Raw genomic sequence first — 25,326 nt, 5'->3', positions numbered from 1 at the left:
ATGTCCTCATTCAGTCCCAGGCCTCCCTTGAGTGGGATCTAGCGAATCCGAGAGGAGACCCACAGGTCTGGCTGGGAGGTGGGGACCTCTCTGTCCTCTCCCCTCTCCCAGGCTCACGGCTCTGAGCAGTGCGGAGGGGGATGAGATGTAGGCCAGCTCAGGGGGAGGCCGAGAGTGGGAGCGTCTTGTCCAGCAGTACAGTAATAAATATGGGTTGTCTGAAGCCACTAAGTTTGTGCTAATTTGTCACAGTAGAAATAGGAGGCTAATTAATTGGGTGACAGATTTAGGTCCCCCACCTGCCCCCAGGAGCCACCGTCAGCAGCCTTAGCCTGGTGATACCCAGTGCCCCCACGTTCTCGCCATTGGAAGGGGTACTATTCTCTTCCCCATAGGATTCTTAGGACAACCCAGGGGTCTCCTTCTCTTTGGGGTCCGACATGGACTCCCCAAGGCCTGTCCCTCATCGTCAGATTCCTTGGAGGATAACCCACCCCCAGCCCTATTCAACTCTCCATCCCGTGCCCTGGGTCCCACGGGCAGCCCTGGGAAACGTGCCCCAGGCCAGAAGGGTCCCCTCTTCTCATTACCTGGGTAAGGGAAGCGGAACCAAGGGGCTTGGCTCAGGACATCGCCTTTGGTGTCTGTGCGGGCCAGGTACCCGTAGGCGGTGGGGGCCGAGGGGAGGATGTTGGTCTCCGTGAGCGCGAAGCACAGGAGCCAGGAGATGCAGAGCGCCAGCAGCACCTGCCAGAGGAAGGAAGCGCCTTCACCACTAGGTGCCCCCCCTCCCCCGCCCTTGCCACCCCTCCCCGAAGGCCCTTCCAGGGACAACAGGAATCAGCTGTGCTGCGGACAATCAGCACATTCACAGAACGGAGCGTAGAAAATAAACAACGGGGAGTCCTTGTGTCAAACAGAGGCAGAATGTCTACTAATGTAGGCACTTATTACGTAGTCTATCTCCCTTTCTGCCGTTTGCTGGTCACATGACCTGGGAGCAAATCCTCTGAGCCTCAGTGTCTCTCTGTGCAATGGAGTTACAGTCACTGTCCTGTGGAGCCTGAAGCAGGCGTTTTTACAGCAGGTCCTCAGATATACGACTTTTCATTCCTGGTGGCTGAATTTTTCATTTCAAGTGACTCATATGCACACTACATTTTGGAACCACTGGCCTGCAGGGGCGTTGAAGGATCCATGAGATCACTACATGGAGATATCGTCTCACAATGTGAAGTGCAGTTCACAGTCAGGTAAACCTGAAAACACCTGCGTGATTGACAGCTGCATATACTTGACGGTGTGGTGCACATTCCACAGAGAAGGCTCTGCAAAGGGGGGTGCCATCGTCATCGCGGGGCACTGGAATTACCCATGAGCCACTGAGAAAGGACCTGATCTAAGCATCTTGTCCCTTAGTTTTATATAATTAGCCGTGAGCCTGGCTGTCTCCCCAGGATCTCGCTGTGAATGGCCTCGGAACAGGAGGACGCTGTCCCACCCCGGTGCCCAGAGCAGCGCCCAGGGCAGGATTCTCTGCTCCTGGGAGAGAAGCACTGAAAGGAGCCCTGGAATGGCATTACCCCAACGGCCAGGGAGCGTTCCCACAGACCACAGGTGGACTCAGGAAGGTCACGGAGGGGAGGCCACTGCAGATGGGGGAGCATTTGATTCGGGGGCCATCCAGGAGTACAAGACACTGGCCCTCACTCTCCAGGTGAGTCAACTCAGAATGGAAGAGGGTGGGGAGTCCTTCTTACAGGGAAGAGCTGAAACAGGTGGACGCTAGACGTGTGACACTTCTCCTGTCGTCCATAAAGGGGCACAGGCACTGGGATGTGCTTCAGGTATTGAGAAAACAGCATGATGAGGAAGATGGTCCTGAAACAGAAACATGCCACACCCCACCAGGAAGCTGGGGCCGCCCTGAGCGAGGGTCCTGGACGCTGAGCCCCTGGGGGAGGGTCCCAGCCAGGCCCTGCTCTGCAGCCCAGGCAGCGTCCTGCCGGCTCTGGGAAGGAGGGCTGTTCCCAGAGAACTAGTGGGAAGTGGGGGGCGGGGGTGGCATTCCCTGTGGGTGGCAGCTGAATGGACCCAGCAGTTGGAGCCCACGAGGCCAGGGTCTGAGATCGCCTTCTCTCCCAGGTCATTCTGCAGGTGCTGTGGTCAGACCACAGTGGGCAGAGTGAACGGTAATGTCCAGCATCATCCTCAAACCCTGTTTGCATGCGGGGGCCTCTGTCCAGGAAGCTGTCCTGATACCCTGAGCTGGTGTCACCACCCCTCCCTGAACATGCCCGGCATTCTCCCTCTCATCACTGTCTCCTGGCGCCAGTCTTCTCTCACCCACACTGTAATGTGAGGCCATGCTTTGCTCCCTTCCCAAGTGCCAGAGGTTTACTAACAGTTGCTCAATGAGAACCTAGTAGGCAGGGAACTGGTGGTATCCACTTACTGTGAACCCCACACAAAATACTTTATTCTTCACTGCCTGTGGTTACCCCATAGTCTGTGTGTACTAACGACATAGTAAATAGCAGTAGTAATCTCTATATATAAAAGGCTAAGCAACCGTCCAACAGTCTGACTATCTGATAGGTAGGATGCGCACTGACCACCAGGGGGCAGATGCTCAATGCAGGAGCTGCCGAGCTGCAGTGACTTGGCAGTGGCGGCTCTCGGGTGACGCACCCTGGAACCAGAGAGGAGGGAGCCTGATTTCTGGAGGGGCCGTGTGATTCCACCTTCGGCTGTGGGTTATGTTGTTGCTGGGGCACTGTTGGCCCCGAATCTGGTTTACTGCACACTTGTGTTTGCGTTCCACACCCTGTACAACAGCAACTTTGCAGAGTGCCCTCTCGCACTCCAGGACCCCTCAGGGATGTTGGAGAGCAGGTTTTGGCCCTATCCCCACAGGCCAGGCTGAGGGACCCCACCTGTAGGAGGGACTCTGCTCACTCAGCAGACGCTCTTCGCCCTTTGATCTGCGGCACCGGCCCAGGTGGGACCACGGGAGGTCGGCTCCAGGGCGTGGCCAGCCCATCTCATTCAGTCCCACCCTGCCGGCCACCTTCTAATTAATTTCCTTTCAATGTGCACGAATCCATGCACCCGGCCACTAGTAAATTAGAAGCAGCAATCTCACTGCTTTTCAAGGCATCATAATGTTCTTGGAAGTATTTGAAAAGCACAGAGTTGGCCAATATCCAGGACTCTTAGTATTCTTGCTGAGTCATCTTCCACCAAAGAGAACTCAGACGGGAGAGGACTTACATGGCGGCGATCCCCCAGTGGGCCCCGGCATCATTGCCCGCAGAGTCGAAGAGAGGCAGGGCCACCAGGGCGATGGTCGGAGCAATGGTCAAGGGGCCAATGAAGCGCATGAGATAGCCAACCAGTCCCGAGAAGCCCACGAGCATCTGGAAGCAGGAAGCGGCCATGATGACGCCCTGCAACTGAAGAGCGGGCAGCTCAGGCATCTGGGAGCCTGCAGCAAAGGGCGGGCCCCAGCCCAGCCAGGTCACTGCTCCGGCTGGTCACCCCTGGGTGCTATAGCCAGAGGCAGTGCAGGGGCAAAGCGGGACCCCAGAGGCACCGAGGGAAGGAGAACTCTGAGCTCACTCCTCTCTCTAGTTCTGAACTGGCTGTTGGACATTTTCACTTAATAAGAACCTTCTCAGGAAATAGCCTTCGAAAATATTTATTGCCCTAGCCAGTTTTCTCAGTGGTTAGAGTGTAGGCCCGAGGACCTGAAGGGTCACGGGTTCGATTCCCGGTCAAGGGCATGTACCTCAGTTGCAGGCTCTATCACCCAGCCCAGGTCAGGGAGCATGTGGGAGGCAACCAAGTGATGTGTCTCACATCAATGTTTCTCTCTCTCTCTCTCCTCCATCCCTTCCACTCTCTCTAAAAATCAGTGGAAAAATATCCTCAGATGAGGATTAAAAAAACAAAAGTATTTATTGATCATAGTGATGATGATAATGACTCCTTTTTAAAAAATATATTTTTTTTTATTTCAGAGAGGAAGGGAGGGGGAGAGAGAGCTAGAAACATAAATGATGAGAGAGAATCACTGATTGGCTGCCTCCTGCACACCCCACATTGGGGATCCAGTTTGCAATCTGGGCATGTGCCCTGACTGGGAATCGAACTGTGACTTCCTGGGTCATAGGTCGACACTCAACCACTGAGCCACGCCAGCTTGGCCTGCCTTTTGTGGTTTTAACTGAGCATTTATTTGATTCCATTTTATCTCCTTTCTTAGCATTTTCTCTTCTTTTTAAACTTTCTGTTTTGGTGGTTGCCCTAGAGCCGTGGTCGGCAAACTGCGGCTCGCGAGCCACAGGCGGCTCTTTGGCCCCTTGAGTGTGGCTCTTCCTAAGCCTTAGGAGTACCTTAATTAAGTTAATAACAATGTACCTACCTATATAGTTTAAGTTTTAAAAATTTGGCTCTCAAAAGAAATTTCAATCGTTGTACTGTTGATATTTGGCTCTGTTGACTAATGAGTTTGCCGACCACTGCCCTAGAGTATGTAATATACATTTACGGCTAATCCAAGTTCAGTTTCAAATAACTTTAAAATACTTTATGGGGAGTGTGAGCGCCTTACGATAGGACAGTAATCCTAATGTACCCCACCTGTCGATTGCTGTCATTCATTTCACTTAGCAGCCTTAGACTATACATAGAAACTACCATGACCCTGGAAGGTGAGGCTAAAACGGGTCTGATTTTAAAAGCTGACCTTGCCATCTCTTCCCCGTTTTCTACTTTCCCTGCTACCACCATGTCCTTAAAACAGAATCACAGCTCAGTTTCACCTCTCTGTACTTCTCAGGTCCCGGCAGGTAATGACATCCCTATTGGCCCTATACGCGCCTTGCTCTTGTGGCTGGGATTGTGATGCACAGGTGGTCTGCCGACCCTCAGCGATTTCAAGACTTGAGACGCGTGTGGACAAGAATAACCTAGTGAAACACGGAGAAGCTGCCTTAAATTCCAATAGGCTGGCCTAGCAAGTAAAACCAATCTATCAAACAATTAATAAAAGGAGGTGGAACATTCTCCGGTTTATAGCACTGGTGAAAAGCGTGGGACCAGCAGATGGAGCTCAAGTACCGGAGATGGGACTCCGGGTTGGGGCTCATTGTATTGAACACCGGGAGGCGATGTGGGAATAAGCGATAGAGTCTATTCCAGCGGTTCTCAACCTGTGGGTCGCGACCCCTTTGGGGGTCGAACGACCCTTTCACAGGGGTCGCCTAAGACCATCGGAAAACACATATATAATTACATATTGTTTTTGTGATTGATCACTATGCTTTAATTATGTTCAATTTGTAACAATGACATTGGGGGTCACCACAACTTAAGGAACTGTATTAAAGGGTCGTGGCATTAGGAAGGTTGAGAACCACTGGATTCCTTCTCATAGGTCAAATATGGGTAAGAATAGGGATCCTGTACCATGTCCGTCCTCTGACGTCCCTCTTCCTTTATGCTTCGGGTACAGGGGATGTGACCCCGGATGCAGCCATGAGGCTCGGTGGGGTACTGAACATGGATGGGGGTGGGCTGCAAGATGCTGGTGTCAGGCTTCCTGGCCTGGCTCCCAGGGATATCTAGGGAACAGACTGCTCACTTCAGGAATGTCCCTGGTTCAGTTCTAGTGAGCCTGCAATAAGTGGGGCAATCCGTGGGGTCACGTTCAGGCATGAACAGACTTTGTACTGGAGCCCCACCATCGTGGGGTGCTTGGGTTAGCCTGCTCCTGCTCTGCCGGGGGTGACCCGGGCCCAGCTCCAGGCCGAGGTGTTTCAGGTCAGCGGGGAGCTTCCCAGAAATCTGAAGTGACCTTTATTCTCTCAGATAGTACCCCACCCACCAGCCATCAGGTGAGGATGTTGAGATCTGGAAACTACCTGGTTGACTGTCCCTGGGGGTGTGGCTGAACTCTCTGCCAAGAATCCTGAGTATCGATTGCTTAGATACGCCCACCTGGAGCCTGGCCGAGCTGCAGAGTGCACGTTAGGCCAGCAGCTCCTTTCCCCTGACGATACACCTGAATCAAGCAGGTGTCAGGTTTTACAGTGGAGAAGCACACGGGCACACCTGTCCACGGTGGGCAGACTGAGCGGACAGCCCCCACTAGCAGATACCTGGTCCTGCACATTGGTTTTCCCCTTAATCTGAGCAATCGACTGTGGATATGGGCAATATGGCGCTTGTGCATCTATGAAAAACTTGCAGCAGAAAGTCGGGAAAACTGTAAGTGCTTAGTAACTGTGACCTGCTGCTACTCTCATCACCATCATCACCATTATCATCAGCATCACTACCATCATCATCATCATCACCATCATCACTGTGATGTGTCTCTCTCCTCTTTGCTGTCCTCGCACTTAGCACAACCCTTGGCATCAACAATGACATTTGATGACTTTTAATAGAAGACGAGAGTACTCCCCGCTGCCCTCTCTGCCTCCTGGGACTGGCGAGGCAAAGGCTTGCCCTCTTCCTCCTTGAAATATGTGTTGCCAAGTAAACCTATTCCTTAGCAGTATTTCTAGATACATCTTCAGTCCCTCCTCATCTTTTCCGCCTGGCAGCCCCAATCCCTCTCTTGCTCATCACCCTGCTTGATTTTCTTCATTACACATATGACTCCCTGAAATTCCCCCTTTTTATCTACTTATTGGGATATTTTTGTCTCTCCCTCCCTCCCTGGCCTGCACATCCACCCACTGTGACTAGGACAGCAGGCCCTCCTTGTCTATCTTATCTACAGCAGCATCTTAACGCCCAGGACTTTGCCTAGAGGTGAACTCAACAATGAATGTTGAACAAATGAATCAACACAGTAACCCCCACTGAGTACCCCTCCACTCCACACACCGACCCCCACCCCCTCCCTCGTGTCCCGTTACCTCTCGGATCCTCTTCTGCCATTCCTCGGTGAATTCAGGAGAGCTGGTGTTCACCTGGCTGGCATTGAGTGTCCACTCAGGACACTTCCAGGTGGGAAGGGAGAACATGGCCAGGGAGGGAGCCACAAAAGCAAACGTCCCTCCTTGGAGAATGGGCAGCCTGGAGGAGGGGAGAACACAGTCACCCCACAGTTCTTTAGCACTGGTCTGTCACTGCCCAACGGGGGGCCTTTTAATCCCAAGTCCTAGGCAGGGTTAGAGGCAACACATGATGCCTGCTGTCCTCCCTATACAGGGAGTTCCTGCCAAGCCTCACTCAGACCCACGAACCCTGCCAAACTTCGGGCAGGTAGGAGAGGTGGGGAGGGGAAGGACAAGCAGACCTAAGCCCCATCTTGGAGATAAAAGCCGGGAGCAGAGCATCGGGCTCTGGGAAATAATTTGGAGACAGCACAGAGCTCAGCACACACGCTTAGTGGGTGCCATTGTCTACCCTGTCCCAGCAGATCTTCCCCAGACCCCAGGACCAAAGCACAGCTCACACCACGACCTCTCCCACCAACAAGAGAGGCACAGCCTAACATCTTGGTCGCAAGATTCCCTCGTGTCTCCAAAAACGAACCTCAATCCCAGACCTCTACCTTCAGGCTCCTTTCATCACGGGGACAGAATGGGTTTGAGGTCAATAAGCAGGGCGTGCTCCCTGCCCAGACCTTCTCCCTCCTGGTCGGCCTGTCGCTCTGGCTGCTGTGAGGACTTCCAGCAGTGCCTCTCGGACTGCCCTTCGAGGAGCACACAGTCTGAGGGTCAACCTCCAGCAATCCTCTCTCACCAGGTCACAGCCTATCAAGGCTGACCTAGTCTGCCCACCCTGGACAATTGAATTTGGGGGTGGGGACTGGAGCAAGGAACCCCAGTACTTGATCACATTTAACACTGTGGCACACCCCGTCCAGATGCTTTTTTTTTTTTAACACGAGAGGGGTGGGGTTTTTTTGTGTGTTTTTGTTTTTGTTAAATATATTTTTCATTGATTTCAGAGAGGAAAGGAGAGGGAGAGATAGAAACATTAATGAGAGTCATCGATCATTGATCAGCTGCCTCCTGCACGCTCCTTACTGGGGATCGAGCCTGCAACACAGGCATGTGCCCTGTCCGGGAATCGAACCCATGACCTCCTGGTTCATAGGTCGATGTTCAACCACCGAGCTACACCAGCCGGGCTAGAGGGGTAGTTTTGAATTCAGGATTTGACTAGGATATCTTAAAGAATTATTCTGGAGAATGACTGGACACATTTTATGAAATGAAAATGTAGTTTATGAAAGAGCTTCGCTGTCTAAGTGGCCTTTGTATCCTGGTTGCATGCTCGAATCAGCAAGGCCCGATTCAGACGAGGCCATGGGCTGTCTAGGAGTGGGCCCAGGCATGGGGAGGGCAGAAGCCCTGGGTCATCTTAATGTGCAACTGATCTAGATTTATAAACTGGACCCATAAGGCTCCAGAGGAGAATGGAATACACTGAACACAGGGCAGGAATGTGCAGGTGGTGGTAGGGGTATCTGCGAATAACTTTTTAAAATTTAACAGCCATGAATCTAAGTAAATTTTCATAATTAATTTCATTTCTACCATAATGGCAACCCGTGTTTTTAAAATTTGCCCGTGAGTATGATTCACTACTCTTCTACACGCATTTTCTGATTTTAATGCCTGTCTTGGAAACTATACACTGCTGCTTTAACAACATTTCAGAGCTAGGAGAGCCCTTTGGAACATATCCACGTGGCCTTGTCATGTTACAGATGGGGAAGGGCCCGAGGCCAGGAACTTAACCAGGAGCTCTCGAGCCTCCTCACCCATCATCACTGCCCTATGACACTGTAATCAGGAGCACGGAGTAGACCAAAGGCGAGTGTGAACCTGGTTCCACCTTATCAGCTGCATGACCTGGCCTGTTGCCCAGCTGCTGCAAGCCTCAGTGTCCTCTCTGATAAAATAAAGAGAAGGAGGAAGGCCATGGCAGGGGCTGCCTTCCCTGCTTGCTGCCCGAATCCAAAGTAGAACTTTAAGGATTCAGAGAATTCTACGTTCAAGCCTGGCCTTCCAGTTCGTGTGCTGGTTCTTTAAGAGAAACATCCAGATAAGAGGATCGGCACCTACGTTATTTAAGAGTCTGTAAGCTTGGTTTATAACCCTGTGGTGTTTCAACAGGGAGTGTGTGGGTCTTGCCAGTATTAGGGGCAGAAACAAGTGATGGATAAAAAGTCCTGGTGGCATTTGAGTCCCTGGTTCAATACATTCCTGATGCATGATGCACCCTGCCTTTCTCTTTGCTTGTTCTTCTAAGTTAATAACAAATAATTTTTTGCCTGAGCTAATCTGAACTCATGTGTTGGAGCTAGGACCTGAATGAACCCAGGCTCTGACTGCTAGCCCTGTGCTCCCTCTGTCACGCCCCACCAGCTTCCTAACCACCTTCCTGGCTGCAATCCAGGCACATGTTGCCGATACCTTGGCAGGTGAAAGTCAGAATCCACAGGGAGAAGATGTACCTACCTGACTCCAAAAAACACTTGCAGGAGCGTGCAGATGCCGGAGACGAAGAACATGGTGCTGATGAGGTAGCTCTGGGTGAGGGGGTCATGCTGCAGACACAGGCCCTTGGCCAGGATGAGCGGCACTGCCACGAGTCCCCCCAGGGCAGTGATGAAGTGCTGTGGGCAGAGCAGAGAGAATAGACAGGCACTGCATGCGGTGGATGCCTGCTCCACCTCCGTTCTGACTTCTAGGCCAGAGGCGAGAGCTCCACCTCTAGTCTCAGAGGAATCTGGTCCTGAGTGACAGACAGGCAGAGATCCGGGCGAGCAGTGGGACCCAAAGAAGGCCTGGCAGCAAGAAGCAGGAAACTAGTCCAAAGATCTAGAGTTGAAGGGCAGGACCCTGGTGCCAGACACTGATACCCTGGGTAAGAAATCAAGGCAGGAACACAGCACAGGAGGACATACCAGGAACCAAGGAGGGAGCTTTAAGGACAAGGCAGGAGAACGAAGATGGCAGTATAGGTAAACGCCGGTACCCACTGCCTCCCACAACCACATCAAAATTACAATTAAAATACTGAACAACCATCAGTCAGAGCCGCCTGAAACCTGGCTGAATGGGAGTCCTACAATTAGAGGAGTAAAGAAGAAAGCACATTGAGACTGGTCGGAGGGGCGGAGGTGCAAATGGGCTGGTATGACACCCACATGTGCTGTTTTTATCAACTGGGAGGCATATCGGCTGCAGAGGCCGATGAGGAGCAAGGGGTCCCAGCCCCACAGCAGACCCCCAGCCCAGGGTTTCAGAGCTGAGAAGAGAAGTTCCCGTAACTTCGGACTAAAAACCAGCGGGGATTGTGGCTGAGTGACACAGAGGCTGCTGACCAGGTGTTTCTCTTAAAGGGCTAGCACACAAACTTACTCAGACTCCATCCCTCTGAGCTCTAGTGCCAGGCGGCTTTGGGGGACCCAGGGACATATGGGGAGGAACTGGATTGTCTGGCATCAGGGCAGGAACTTGGGGGTGGCTTTCTCCCAGACAGAGGTGCTTGTGGGGGTCATTGTTCTGGTGCTGGAACCTCTCCCATCCCAGGCTGCCTTACAGCCATATCTGAGTCCCCATTAGCCTGGTTCATACTGTTCACTCCACCTGGTGATTCCCTGAGACCTGCCCCATCCAATTTGCAGCCCCACCCACGCTGTTTGCAGAGGCTTTTCCATTTGAATGGCCTGTCCTAGCTCAGGCTTCAGACTTTCCTAAAATCTCTCAAACAAGCAGCAGCTGGCATCAGTGTGCCCCCAACCTATCAATAAAAGGCGCAAGACCTGGCACTAGCACCAGCCTGCTTTGCTTCATGCCTGGGCACTTTCAAGCCCAATACAAGTAGCAGCCACCTGCAGACCTCTCTGTAGCTCTATCAGGTAGCCCCAGGCAGTGGCTGACTTTGCACCTCCTCGGAGGCCCTAGAGCCAGTGCACCCAGTGGTCAGCATCAGACCATACCAGATTACAACTCTACACATCCACAAGCGACACACTCAAGGGGCAAACTCAGTGAGCACTAAAGCCCCACTGAAGCAAGTCCTGCTCCATAGGGGTGTCTCCTGCACAGCAGTTCTTCCACTGTAATCACAGCTGGTCCTCACTGCCAATTGGCCTGGAGGTCAATTCCTCCCAGTGATGCTAACAGCAATCAAGGCTCAACTACAACACGACAGTACATATAGCCCACATAGGGGCACATCTAGAGTACCCAGCTCAGGTGATTGAAGAGGCTGAGCCACTGGGCTCTACAGGACACCTACTACACTCTACCAATTCCAGGAGACATAGCAGCTCTACCTAATATATATAAACAAATACAGGGAAGCAGCCAAAAATGCAGCGACAAAGAAACATGTTGAATTGAAAGAAATGGAAGCGAGCAAACTACTAGATACAGAGTTCAAAACAACGGTTACAAGGTTGCTCAAGGATCTTAATGAGAGCTTCAAGGGAATTAGTGAGACTTTCAAGGATCTTAGTGAGAATGTCAAAGACATGAAAAAGGACCAGTCAGAAATTAAGCATACACTAACTGAAATAAAGAATAATTTATAGGGAGTCTTTAGTAGAATAGAGGATTCTGAGAATCAAATCAACAATTTAGAATATGAGGGGAAAAAAACACCCAATCAGAAGAGCAAAAAGAAAAAATAATCCAAAAATATGAAGATAGTGTAAGGAGCCTCTGAGACAACTTCAAGTGTACCAACATTTGCATTATGGGGGTGCCATAAGGAAAAGAGAGAGAGAGCAAGAAATTAAAAACCTATTTGAATAAATAGTGACAGAAAACGTCCCCTACCTGGTGAAAGAAATAGACTTATAGGTCCAGGAAGCACAGAGTCCCAAACAAGAGGAACCCAAAGAGGCCCACACCAAGACACATCATAATTAGAATGCCAAGGGTTAAAGACAAAGAGAGAATCTTAAAAACAACAAGAGAAAAGCTGTTAGTTACCTATAAGGGAGCACCCATACGACTGTCAGCTAATTTTACAAAAGGAGGAGGAGGAGGAGGAGGAGGAGGAGGAGGAGGAGGAAACAATAAAATGTAAATAAATACATATCTATCAACAATTAGAATCTAAAAAATCAAAATAAACAAACAAGAATTCGAATGAGCAAAATAAACTGGTGAATAAAATAGAATCAGAGGCATGGAAACATGTAACAGACTGACGATTCTCAGAGGGAAGAGGGAGGGAGGCAGGGAGAGATTAACCAAAGAATTTATATGCATATATGCATTACTTATGGACACAGACAATAGGGGTGAAGGCTTGTGGCAGGACGGGAACTGGGTGGAGGAGGGCAATGGCGGAAAAAAGAGGGACATATGTAATACTCTCAACAATAAAGATTTAAAAGAAATAAAAATAAAATATATTTCCTCTAAAAAAAAGAACAAGAACAAGGTGAGAGGCTCATTGTGAAAATAAGGCACAAGGTAGGGGCAAGACCATTGACCAGGAAGACCTGAACACATTCTCCAGAATAAATCCTATGTTGAGTCACAAAACAGCCATATCAAATTTAAGAAGATTGAAATCATGCCTGGCCACTGTGGCTCAGTGGTTGAGTGTCAACCCATGAATCAACCCATGGTCAGGGTTTGATTCCTGGTCAGGGCACATGCCCGGATTTCAGGTTCGATCCTCAGAGGGGGTGTGTAAGAGGCAGGCGATCAATAAGTCTCTCTTATCATTGATGTTTCTATCCCTCTCTCCCTCTTCTTTCCTCTCTTTGAAATAAATTAAAAAATATTTTTAAAAGAAGAAGATTGAAATCATACCTCAAAGGAACTAGAAAAAGAACAAACTCATCCCAAAATTAGCAGAAGGAAGGAAATAACAAAAAACAGAGCAAAAATAAAGAGGCCAAAAGAGCAATAGTAAAGATCAACCAAACTAAGAGGTGTATTTTTTAAAAGAAAACAAACCATTAGCTAGACTAAGAAAAAAAGAGACAATACAAAGAAATAAAATCAGATATGAAAGAGGAGCCATTACAACTGATAAAATAGAGACACAAAGTACTGTAAGACACAAATTGGATAAATTCATAGAAACATACAACTTACCAAGACTGAGTCATGAAGAAATAGAAAACCTGAACAGACTGCTAACAAATGAGAAGTTTGAATCAGTAAACTTCCAACAAAAAAAAGCCCAGAACCAGATGGTTTTACTAGTGAATTCTACCAAACATTTAAAGAAGAATTAACACCAATCCTTCTCTTCCAAAAAATTAAAGAAGAGGGAACACTCCCAAACTCATTTTATGAGGCCAGCATATATATAACCTGATACCAAAGCCAGATAAAGATACTATAGGAAAAGAAAACCATAGGCCAATATCCTTATGAATATAGATGCAAAAATTCTCAACAAAATGCTAGCAAACGGAATTAAACAGTACATTAAAAAGATTATACACCATGACCAAGTGGGATTTATTCCTGGGATGCAAGGATGGTTCAACATACACAAATCAATAAATATGATACACTATATTAATAAAATAAAGGCTAAAAATCATATGATCATTTCAATAGATGCAATAAAAGCATTTTACAAAATTCAACATCCTTTCATGATAATATACCTAAATTAACCATTTTGTTGGCTTATGATATTTAAAAAACAGTATGACAGCCCTAGCCTGTTTGGCTCATTGGATAGAGCATTGGCCTGTGGACTGCATGGTCCCAGGTTCAATTCTGGTCAAGAGCACCCACCTCGGTTGCAGGCTCCCCACCATGGTCGGGGTGTGTGGGAGGCAACCTATCGATGTGTCTCTCACATGGTATTTCTTTCTGTCTCTCTCCCTCTTCCTTCCACTCTCTCTAAAAACCAATGGAAAAAATGTCCTCAGGCGAGGATTAAAAAAACAAAACAGTATGACATTTACTCTTGTTACTTTATAGAAAAGCACAAAGAAGCAAACAAAAATGTATATCCCATCCCCAATATGCCACATGGAGTTTGTAAAAATGAAAAGAAACACATATATGAGATTAGAAAACCCATGCAATCAAAAGTTACAAAATAAAAAGTGAAAGTTGAAAGCTACAGTTAAATATCTTTGTTAGTTTCTTATGAATCCTTCAAAGCATACAAAATTACTACATATACTCATTTCTATCATCCTCTTTATCACACTATGCACAGTTATTTACTTTGCTCTTTTCACTTAATATAGCTAGGAGAACATTCCCTAACCTCAGGGTAAATACATATTTCTCTTTTTAACAGCTGCATAAAAACGTCATTTGTTAGATTATGTCACAAATTGTTTAACCGGTTTCCTATGATGGACATTTTGTGTGCTTACTGTGTGATTTTGGTCTTACTATTACCGATAGTGCTATAAGTACATCTTTGTATTTATCTTAACGAGTCTAATAAGCATATCCTCAGAGAAATTCTTACGTCTCGGGGCCTGGGTTAAAGGGTATATGCGTATTACGTGTTAATAGAAATCACCAAATTGTCATCTAGAAAGGTTGTACCAAATAACGTTCCAACAAAAGTGCTTGCTTTTCAAAATTTCCCAGGCATCAGTTATCACGCTTTTTAGTTGTTGCCAATCAAATAAATTAAAAGTAGTACCTTTACAAAACAACAACAACAAAAACACACCACAAGGTCCCAGTCATTGTCTTTAGAGAAAGAGACCCTTCCTTAGTTCCCTCCCCCGCCCCGAAACTCCTGGGGAGAAAGAGAGGCCCGAGAAGGCTGAGTTCCCTTGGAGGTCAGCTACAAGGAAGACAAGCGTATCCACAACTGAAGTTCGGATCTTGACTAATTGGACCTGGGTGCGTACTGCTGTGGCTTTTGAGGCAGAGTCTCTTCGGACCCAGTGCTCGCTGCGTGGCATTACCTGGATCCCCAAGATGATGCAGAGATACCACGGTGGAGTGTCCAGGATGCCATAGGCCAGGTCGCTGCTGCTGGGACTCCTGTGCTGGCCATCCTTCTTCCTGCCGTGGCCATCATCATAGAAGGTGAGCACGCCATCCCCCTTCTGCTGAGAACAAGACAAGGACACACCTGGGTTTTTCCAGAGGAATCAAGTGGACTTCCTGATTTCAACCATACAGATGGATGGCTTCCAGAGGCCAGAGGCACGAGACAGGGGTAACTGTTGGCCAGCTGGGGATTTCTAGGTCCAGACTCAAAAGGCCAAGGGTTTTCTACATTGCACCTCGCAGCAGGGCCTCCATGCGAAGTCTGGGGCCACGCAAAAGGAGTGGATGCCGAGCCAAGCCCTGGCAGAGAAGCAGCTTTGTGCAGGAAGGGAAGGGATCAATGCCAAGGTCAGACGTGGGTATGTTTTTCTCCCAACCAGTCAGGAAAAGGGGGATCCTGGTCCCGGAATGGTGTAGCTGCCCCAGGCCATGTGTTGACGTTGGCCAAAGCCCTCATCACAGCACGTTTATTATAATGAGCGGTTTCCTCATGCATCTCTTCTGCTGGGCTGTGAGGTCCTAGAATGCATTGATTGTGCCCTTGGCCTCCCGTGTGCGCCTGTGATTGAGCTCAGAGGGCTGCAGCGGGTGCAGTTGTGTGTGTTCCACCAGCGAGCTCACCTCCCGCCCTCTCCCAGGACTTTTTAGAATTTTTAAGGTGATGGAGAAGGAAACGTGGGGGGAACTGTTGGTTCTGGACCTTCTTGTCTTTTTTCCTATTGAGAGACAAGGACTCAACAACTGTTCTCAGCATGATGACCTCTGAATAGGTTGTCTCCATATCAACTAGGACCATCTAAAGCAGCAGTTCTCAACCTGTGGGTCTCAACGCCTTTGGGGGTCGAATGACCTTTTCACAGGGGTCGCCTAAGACCATCGGAAAACACATGTATAATTACATTACGATTCATAACAGTAGCAAAATTACAGTCATGAAGTAGCAACGAAAGTAATGTTATGGTTGGGGGTCACCACAACATGAGGAACTGTATTAAAGGGTCGCAGCATTAGGAAGGTTGAGAACCACTGATCTAAAGGTTATGGCAACCACTTCTACATGTGATTTAAAACAATGCCTGGGAAACTGACCTTGCATGAGGTTCCAAATAAGAAAAACTTTTAGAACATGGAGCTTGGGGGGGGCGGGGGGAGGAATGTGTCTCCCTTGAGAGCAGCTGGTTCTTTCTGTCTAAGAAGAGTATGTGACTCTCTGAAGCCCATGAGTCGTGGCTGGAAAGCACAGAGCCCTGTCAAAATATGACTTTTGTTGTTAACTACCTCACGGCACTTATGGAAGAGATGGGGCAAACTAGCAACAACGAAGACAAATACAATTAAGACAAATACAACGAAGACAAATGCCTGAAGGTTCCTGTGCACCAGAGAGGGATCATTAGCACACTGAAGACCCACACAGAAACCAGTGATATTCCAGAGACATTGGAGAGCAGGGCTTCTCCAATGGAGGTGGAAGATCCCAATATGGGGAGTACCTGGGGAGTACCTTTATCCCCGGAGAACCCCCTGCCGGGGAGAAGGCTGTGCATGTGACTCAGGGAAAAGCTTGGGAACCCCTTTTTGGTCGGAGAATGAATTCTTAATGGAGCGACCCCTGCTGGTGAGCACTGGTATGAGACGAGGGGCCACACCTCTTTGGGGTGGAGCTGAGTTTACCAACTCAGCACATGGGCTGTCATTTCACCGAAAGAAGCATTCTGGTGCGGCTTGCCATTGTGTGGTGCTTCCCAGTGTACAGGGAGCTTCCGAGCAGCCTCTCATTTGATTCTCACCCTCATCTTACCACTCCCCGATTTACAGGTGAGGAAACGGAGGCTCAGTGAGGTGGTCCGAGACCCCGTTGTGAATGGGAGAAGGGCACCCTCCTCTTGGCGTCGAGGGCCGTCCCTGCAGGCGTCTCCCTTGTGCAGAGAGGGAGGGCCGGCCCTCCAGCTCCCTGGGGCAGAGCCGGAGGAGCCGGGTGCAGGGGCAGCCGCCGTGGAAAGGAGGTGGTCTGGGGGGAAGACGGGTCGCTTTCTCTCTGACTCCATCCATGCACACAGCCTCCCATCCCGCACTCCACCCTCCAGGCTCATTTCCCACCACTCTCACCACCTGGCTGCAGCCCATGGGACGGCCCAGGTCTCTCCAAATGAGGCCTCCGTTATCCTGCCCCCGAGGGCTCGATGTCTCCTCCTCCATCACCTCTCCCCATGCCCCACCCTGTGTGTTTCCTGCCTCGGACTCCTGGAACATTTTGTCTCCCAGTAATTAACCGTTTTCTCCCCTAAAGTAGAAATAGTTCTGCGTACCCCGCTTTCCCCTAGTTAGGCCATAAGCTTGCAAGGTCGGGAAGCTATCTTCCCGTGTGTATAGCCCTAGAAGTTTCTAGCAGAGCAACAGGCTAGTACAAGTGAAAACCACACGCATCCCACAACAGCGCCTTCTCTCATGTGGGTGCTGAAGTTGAGGCTTTGAGGAAAATGAAGAGAAGACAGGCCACTCAAAGGAGACGGATACGTGCCCAGGCCCCTCCACACGCCCACTGGCCCAGGTAAGCCCAAAATGTGGCCAACATCACAGCCTTCAGAAAAGGGAGTCTTCTCTGACTTAAGATTTGTTTTGTTTCGGGTTTCTTTGCGGGGGGTGGGGGGGTGGGAGGGCTTCCGTGACATAGTGGTAGAAATTATTCTGAGGAGAAGAAAGGAGCGTTCTCTCAGGTGCCCCCACGATTTTCTAGAAGGGAGGCCAGGGCCTCTTGACCAGAGGCTGCCCAGCATGAGCAGGCCCTGGCAGACCGGCTCCAGGAGACAGCGCCGAGAGCCCAGCCCAGATCCGAGTCCTGCAGACACTTGGCTGAACCTCATTAGGGCTGCAGCCCTGGCCCGGCATACAGGGAGGGGCTCCTGCCGCGGTGGGCAGTGGCCAGAGCAGAGTCCCCCCTGATATGTTCCGGCGGCCAAAATAGGTTGCAGAGGTGGTAGGGACAGGGCTCAGAGGTGACCCTGACTTCACTTCTCTGGGCCTCGGGTTCCCCGTTTGTAAAATGGGGCAGAGAGCTTGCTCCATGGGCTCCAAAGGAACAAAATAATAAAGTGCCTGGGGCATTTTGGCTGTTCAGGAAATACCAGTTCTCTCTCTCTCCCTCCCTCTCTCTCTCTCCTTCCCTTTCCTTTAGCTTTGCTTCAGAAAAAAATTTCTGATAAAAGGAATCATAACCTGAGAAACCTGGAGAACAAACATTTAGATCCAACAGAGTTGACCTGTGAGTAAAGGGAAAGCTGAGAATTTTCTACCTCTTCCTCCCTTTGTGATTCCTTCACAGAGGTCAGCACTGTCTTTGTCCCTTTGTGATTCATTCACAGAGGTCAGCACTGTCTTTGCTCCTGGGGACGGTGAGGTCCCAGCACAGCTGCCACCCTTGTCTAACAATCGCAGATCTTTAGCTCCTAAGCCATCGGTCAGTCCTCCGCACTAATGATGAATCAGGCATTGGGGCTCCATGCTGGGCCCCACCAGGGCTCTTCTGTCCTTGCAGCCCACTCTCCTCCCCCCTCCCCCTCTCTCCCCAGAACTCACCGAGGGGTCCGGGTGCTCACGGCTGGTGATGGCAGGGTTCATGGCAACTCGAGGTCTTCTCCTGTGGGTGTCCTCTCAGGATAGAGAAGAACTGAAGCCTCTCTAGTAGAGAAAGATGAACTTCTCAAAGCCTGCTGAAATAACAAGGAGAAAGGAAGGCTCTGGGGAGGGTGGGGCCTCCAAGCCCCGCCCGCTAATGGACAACAGACTCCCCCACCGCACCTCATCCCGCCCCAGTCCTCTCCCTCTCTGGTCACTGCAGGGGACCAAGGTGCGTTCTGCTGTAGCCAGTGTTTCACACTTTGACAGGTTAGGGCAATTACAGAGACGTTAATGACCCCCTTAACACAAGGAAACAAGTCAGGGCACAGCCCTGTGGCAGGCGCACACTTTCCAGAAGCCGGGACGGGAGGTGAGCGGGTGAGTGAGGGTGAGGCTCTGGGCTGAAGCCAGAGGCTTCAGTTTTCTAAAGCTGGTTCTAGTGACTGGGTGAGCTGGAATGCAAACATTGCAAACATCGCCCCGTGGGCCTGGCTCCTGAGATGCATTCATGAAGTCATTAATGAGGAAAAGAGAATTACCGTTGACCTGGGAGCAGCTGCCAATGCTCCTTGTTGGAGCAAAGCTTCAAGTGAGAGCCTGAGAAGAAATGACTTCAGTCCTCCGGTGACCGTCTCTGTAACAGCCAGGAAATGTCTAATGACGCACCTTCTGGGAAGAGAAATTCAGGAGGGTGTCATTGCTCTTGTTCCGGACAGGGCACTTGGAAGGCTCTATAAAAAACTCTTGATAAAGCCCACTCTGTGAAGTTCATAGTTACTCAGGATGGTGCAGTGTTCTGGAATGGGCGGCACTGTCTCAAGATTCTGGAAGCACATAGCAGTGTGCACACGGACGCCAGTGGGAGCTGGTCCAAGAGCAAGCCCTGAAAAACACAACAGTGAGACTAGATGTGTCATGTGGGAGGAGACAGGCCTGCTCTGGGCTGTAACAGAAAGCAAAGGTCAGAAGAGAGTCAAAGGTCACAAAGTAGCTGACCTCCACGGAACACGTTGCCACCGACACTACGCTATGTCTGTTTTATATGGTCGTGTTTTATGTTCACCACAGAGTAGCATTCACATCCTTCTTTCACGGATTGAGAAATTCAGGGCTGGATGGGTTGAGTGATTTGCCCAAGGTTATAGCAAACACTGCAACTGAAATTCAAATCCAGACCATCAGGTTCCACAGCCCTCGGGGGTCAAGGAGATGCCAGATGGCGATGTGCAGGCCGTGCGGGTCTGAAGATGGGCAGGCTGAGGCTCAGGAAGATGTTGGCCACAGAGGAGGCCCCCCACCCTGTCCCTGGTTGAAAACATTGATCCTCTACAAATGGTACCCAGGGGCCCCAAGTTCACCTCAGAAGTGAAGGTCAGACTGAGCTTCGGGGGGAGGGGGGGCACGGCTCTGCGTCTGTTGGGCTCCCCCAAACACACTAAATGAGCAGTTCCCTGAGCTGGACAGTTATGCGGTGAGGACAGAGGGCAGGTACCCACGTTCAATGGAGCGGCCCAGGCTTTGTCACCACAGGAAGCCTGGCTGGTGTGGGCCGGAGGGGAGCTGCCTCCCCTGCCCACCACAGCCCCACCCTCTCAGGCCTGCGGGCACGGGCAGAGTTGGGTTCACACTGAACATATCTTCTCCATGTTATACCTTTGGGGCAACATGGAAGAAGGGACTTTACAGAGACTCTGCCCTGCCCGCACTGCAAGTCCTGCCTTGCCTGGCTTTGCCCTCCCTGCTGCTTGTCTAGGCGCACAGTTCAACTCCTCTGAGTGGGAGGTAAAATGGTGTGGGTTAGCGGCCCAACGGAGGCAAAGCAGAAAGATGGTCTCCTGTTACCACTTCATCTGATTGCCTGTGCGCTGTTTCAGAACTTTCTTCATTCTTCATCGTCAAGTCCTCGCTCTCTTCGGGGCCTGGCACGTGGTTCCGTGTACAAGTCCTGTCTGCATCCACCCTTTGGCTTGTGGTCACTGCTACTGTCCATGGAGTCCCCACCTTCCTCAGCTGCTAAGCTTTCCTTCCCTCAGAAGTCACTGCTGCAGACGTTGCTCCCTCCACTCATTGGCCTGGCCTGCCTCCTGCCACCATCTCTCATCCGAAAGCCACTGTGGTACCCCACAACTCTCCCACAGCTTCAGCCGCCCAGCTGGTGGCCTCGACTTCCCTCCCCAGCTGGAGTCATCCTTGATTTACAACTTCACGGTCTGAATAATCCCCATACACACAGCAGCTTGAGGTTCACCGCACTCCCCCAGCACATTCACAGGTGATTATTTATGACCCTGGTGTTACGGAATGAGTTACGGAAATCTAGTTCTACTAATTAGCAACGAGAGGAATTTTTTTTAAGAATATGGGTTCTCTCTGGGAACTCATGATCTTTCCTCAAATACACAAAGGAGCTAAAACTCTTCCATTACATTTCCCCACAAAAGCTCCCAACCCCAAATTTGAGGCAGTTGCTCAACGCGCACTCCTCCCCCCTCCCCACCCCGGCGCTTTGGGAGAAGAAAGGCACTGGGCCTCTTGTTTACAATGCTGATGGCCCCACTGGAAGCACCATCTTTGCATGCGAAGTAGGCTAAGCAGGAAGGCTGGCCTGGGCCTTTGGGCATTGAGGTCGGATAAATTGACAGTTGGCTATTGTAGGAGGGAACATGCCAAGAGACAGTCATGGGGCAAATCACACTTGACAAGAGCAAACGAGGCCAACAGGGTTTCTAAAGAGCAGGTCCAATTAAACTGTAGGTGCTGCTCTTGGTATTGCCTTTCAAATCCATTTAGCCTTCTCTCATTTTCCTCTTTTTTATTTTTTAAATATATTTTGATTGATTTCAGAGAGGAAGGGAGAAGGGAGAGAGATAGAAACATCAGTGATGAGAGAGAATCATTGACCGGCTGCCTCCTGCATGCCCCCCACTGGGGATTGAGCCTGCAACCCGGGCATGTGCCCTGGCCAGGAATCGAACCATGATCTCCTGGTTCAGAGGTCGATGCTCTACCACTGAGCCATACCAACCGGGCCTCTCATTTTCCTCTTGAAAACCATCCTGATCTACAGCAACCAGGCATGTACTTCAGGCAGGGTTTCCTCTGTCCTGTGGCTGCCCTGCATGGGGGTGGGGGCACAGCTGGAGTACTGCAAACCCCTGGCCATGGCCTTGGGTTAGCGATGGTCATGGAGCCCAGCTTGAGCCATGAGATGCAAGGAGACTTCTGCTGGGACTTGGGAGTGAGGTATTCCCTCTTTTCCACTGACCTTGAACCTGGAGGTTGTTGCTCTGCAGCTGCTGGCAGCCATTCATGACTACCTAGAGCCTGAGAAGGAAGCCAGCCTGGAACACAGAGCCGAGAGGGAGAGAAGCTGGGTCCCAGTGGTGTTCGAATCCATATAGCATGCCATCCACCTTTGCTAGTAAGTGCTCTTTTGGGCTTAACCCAATTTGATTTGGGTTTTCTATCATTTGCAACCAAAATATACCAATCCAGAAACTTACACTTTTATCTACAATCCCAGACCAGTATAGAATGATTTACATAATATTTGCTGATTTTTTACCCTTCACTAACAATGACTGTTAAATTCCAAAAGCATTCAAATAACTTAAACATCAATTCTAATGTTAACGACCTCAACCTAATTTTCCATGATATAAAGATTTGTCTAAAATGTGGCAAAAACAATCCAAGAGAGGCCCTGGGAATCGATTTAAAGGCCACTTGTTCCTAAGAGGCTTCACTCAAATAAATACCTGATTTCATATCTGGAGGGGCGAGAAACCAACATTAGCCACGGAGGGCGGGCTTTTCCACATCTTTAGAGCCCTGACCTATTTCATCACAAATTGGAGTTGTAGGATTGTAGGTTTGGTTCTGCAAAATTGTTTACTTCCAATTTTGATAAGTGCAGCTTCGGAAAGCTGCCTCAAGTGGACTGTGGCTCTTGATTTATGACCTCACGGTCTAAATAGCCTCCATATTCACGCTTAATTGAATCTCAGTTGATAAAACAGAGGTTGGCCAGCTCATAGACTCAACCTGGCCCACTGCCTATTTGTGTGAATAGAGTTTTACGGGAACAGATCCACGCCCACTGGTGCACATGGTCTCCAGAGCTGCTTTTGTGTCACCCGGTTGAATAGCTGTGACAGGCCCACAAAGCCTAAAATAATTTATTACTGGCCGTTTTACAGAAGGAGTTTGCTCACTCCTGTTCTAGAATGCCAGTCCGGAAACTCATGCTTAAGAAAAACATATCACTTTTCATTTTTTCATTGCACAACGTAGATATGATTTTAAATAAAAACAAAGTATAAATAAATCTTTTTTTTTTTTTTTACCCAAGTTTCTCCTCTCCAATTGCTACCAGTCTGTGCTTTTCTCTTACAGAGCTCCACATAGTACAAGCCTCTGGGTTCGGGCTGGCGTGCACAGGCATGCCTCCGGGGCTGTTTAACGGGAATTTGCCATTAATCATCTGGTTTCTCTGCTCTTGTGCAACCAACTGCTTCTGCTAACCCTTCAGCTTGTCTCCGAGTCTTGGTGCTCAAGCCCTTCTATGGGACAAGCAGGGACCAAGGAAGAATGTTCAGGGGTGGTGCCAGGAGCCAGGGCTGGGCACCTGGGTGGGATGAAACTGACCTGAGGGCTGTGGAGGAGGGCGGAACCAAGGCCTGAAACCAGCGTATGGAGAGTAGGGTTGAAAACCACTTCTCTAACACAATCAAGCAGATTCCAAATTTGGAAAACAAGTTGGCATAATTTCACAGCTGCTCCAAGCGTGGTGCCCTGCAGCCAGCTGGGTGTCTTTGAGATTCTGGCTCTTCCTCATAGCACTCGGTGGAGGGTGGCCCTTCAGCAGGCCGGACCCTCCCTGCTCCTGCGTGTCCTCCTCACTGCAGTGTGGGCACTGGCTCCTCTTTGTGAATCGGCCGAGAGGTGTGGGAGCCTGGGCCAGAGACCTTTTAGATCTGGGCCATAGACTGAATGTTCGTGTCCCCCAGGATTCATTCATATGGTAAATCCTAAAGCCCAATGTGATGGTATTTGGAGGTGGGGCCTTGGGGAGCAATAAAGGTGGAGCCCTCTTAATGGAATGAATGCCCTTATCAAATAGACCCCACAGAGCTCCCTCGCCCTTTCTGCCATGTGAGGACACGGCAAAAAGACGGCTGTCTACGAACCAGGAAGCAGGTCCTCGCCAGTCACTGCCACCCAGCCTCTGGTATTTTTAATTTAACAGCCCAAACAGACTAAGACAATCTGGCATGTGCGGAATTCCCTTGTGATTGGCTTTATAAGAAGAGAATGGTGGTTTGGGCCTCTGGCCTTTCCTCTGCTCAATGCCTCTCAGTAGGAGTTTGACCTAAATACTTTTGGCAAGCAGTGGCCGTCTTCTCTCCAGGCGCTCGAGGAGGGTGAGTAGCATTGGGGCTTGTGCGACACATTGAAGATGCTTCCCCTGAGGAGCACACAGGGGGCCCTCATGGGTGGTGCTGCCCAGCTCTGCCCATCACCCACGTGTCCTCAGTCACGTGCTGAATGCCAGGCTGGCAAGATGTTCAAGCCAACTTCAGGGCCCATTCATGTCACCATCCTTTCCTCCCCCATGCCCCCACCCATTTTCTTTTTTTCTTAAATATGTCTTTATTGATTTCAGAGAGAGAAAGGGGAGGGAGAGAAACATCAATGATGAGAGCGAATCATTGATCAGCTGCCTCCTGCACAGCCCCTACTGGGAATGCAGCCTGCAACCTGGGCAGGTGACTTGGGGAATCGCACCGTGGCCTCTGGGTTCATGGGTGGATGTTCAACCACCGAGCCACACCGGCTGAGCCTCCCCACTTCTTTTGCCTTTACTTTCTTGCAGAGAAATTTTCTGACTAGGAAGTAGAATTTTAGATTTGGAGAGCTGGAAGGAACTACAGAAGAAACTAATGTCCAGAGAAGAAGGGAACTTGTTGGTTCATGTGCCTCATCTCAGTAAATGACACCAAAATCCCCGGACACTCAAGCCAGAGCTTGGTCCACCAACCGCAATTCTTCCCAAGTCCTGCTAACGTCGCCTCCTAAATAAATCACATGCACAACCAATTCTCTCTCATGGTGACAAATATAATAACTTCATCTAAGCCACCTTCTTTGCTTCTCTTTTAATTCGACATCAGCTTCCTTATGAATTTATGCACAGCAGTCTGGATAAACTCTTTTTTTAAAAAAACAAATATGAGATGATTTTTCGGTTACAACTTGTTACTTTACAACCTAATAGTTTAGATTACAACCTGTTCATTTACAGTGCTACCAAAAGTTCAAAGGTTAAAGGGAAATGGCTCTTTTCTTTTTAATATATTTTTATTGATTTCAGAGAGGAAGGGAGAGAGATAGAAACATCAATGATGAGAGAGAATCATTGATCAGCTGCCTCCTGTATGCCCCACACTAGGGATCGAGCCTGCAACTCGGGCATTTGCCCTGACCCAGAATCAAACCATGACTTCCTGGTTCATAGGTTGACACTCAACCACTGAGCCACGCTGGCTGGGCAATAAACTTTTTTTTTTAAACTTTTATTTCATAAACTAGAGGCCTGGTGCATGAAATTTGTGCACTGGGGGAGGGGGGTGTCCTCAGCCCAGCCTGCACCCTCTCCAATCTGGGACCCCTCAGGGGATGTCCGACTGCCAGTTCGAACATCCGAACATCCGAACAT

General features: G+C 49.6%; 1 protein-coding gene and 2 long non-coding RNA genes across 8 annotated transcripts in view; 2 read left to right on the top strand and 1 right to left on the bottom strand.

Annotated features, from left to right (window-relative positions):
• The window catches only part of LOC102432713 (solute carrier family 23 member 2-like), a 31,701-nt gene extending 12,780 nt beyond the window's left edge, over positions 1 to 18,921 (bottom strand). For 3 of the 5 annotated variants that reach the window (XM_023753508.1, XM_023753506.1, XM_023753507.1), the window contains exons 1-7: positions 18,567 to 18,920; positions 14,903 to 15,049; positions 9,492 to 9,649; positions 6,933 to 7,092; positions 3,274 to 3,455; positions 1,761 to 1,881; positions 591 to 747 (exon numbers count right to left, since the gene is read on the bottom strand). In XM_023753508.1, coding sequence (XP_023609276.1) covers positions 591 to 747; positions 1,761 to 1,881; positions 3,274 to 3,455; positions 6,933 to 7,092; positions 9,492 to 9,649; positions 14,903 to 15,049; positions 18,567 to 18,608 — 967 coding nt within the window. In that variant the 5' untranslated portion in view covers positions 18,609 to 18,920. Of the gene's footprint in view, positions 1 to 590; positions 748 to 1,760; positions 1,882 to 3,273; positions 3,456 to 6,932; positions 7,093 to 9,491; positions 9,650 to 14,902; positions 15,050 to 18,566 lie in introns of all 5 variants that reach the window. The other 2 variants (XM_006088389.3, XM_023753509.1) reach the window with 2 other exon arrangements.
• On the top strand, positions 17,176 to 18,888 carry LOC111825911. The gene is made up of 2 exons (XR_002829142.1): positions 17,176 to 17,541; positions 18,166 to 18,888. It is a non-coding gene; the product is annotated as an uncharacterized LOC111825911 (long non-coding RNA).
• A 1,087-nt stretch (positions 18,922 to 20,008) lies between the features above and the next one.
• LOC106697088 lies at positions 20,009 to 24,749 on the top strand. Of its 2 annotated transcripts, XR_002829143.1 has the most exons (3): positions 20,009 to 20,880; positions 21,902 to 22,029; positions 24,484 to 24,749. It is a non-coding gene; the product is annotated as an uncharacterized LOC106697088 (long non-coding RNA). The 2 variants fall into 2 exon arrangements; XR_002829144.1 differs by lacking the exon at positions 21,902 to 22,029.
• The last annotated feature ends 577 nt before the right edge of the window (positions 24,750 to 25,326 follow it).

This window comes from Myotis lucifugus, unplaced genomic scaffold (assembly GCF_000147115.1).
Source record: "Myotis lucifugus unplaced genomic scaffold, Myoluc2.0 scaffold_46, whole genome shotgun sequence".
NCBI lineage: Eukaryota > Metazoa > Chordata > Mammalia > Chiroptera > Vespertilionidae > Myotis > Myotis lucifugus.
This window is presented reverse-complemented; position numbering and strand designations above follow the sequence as displayed.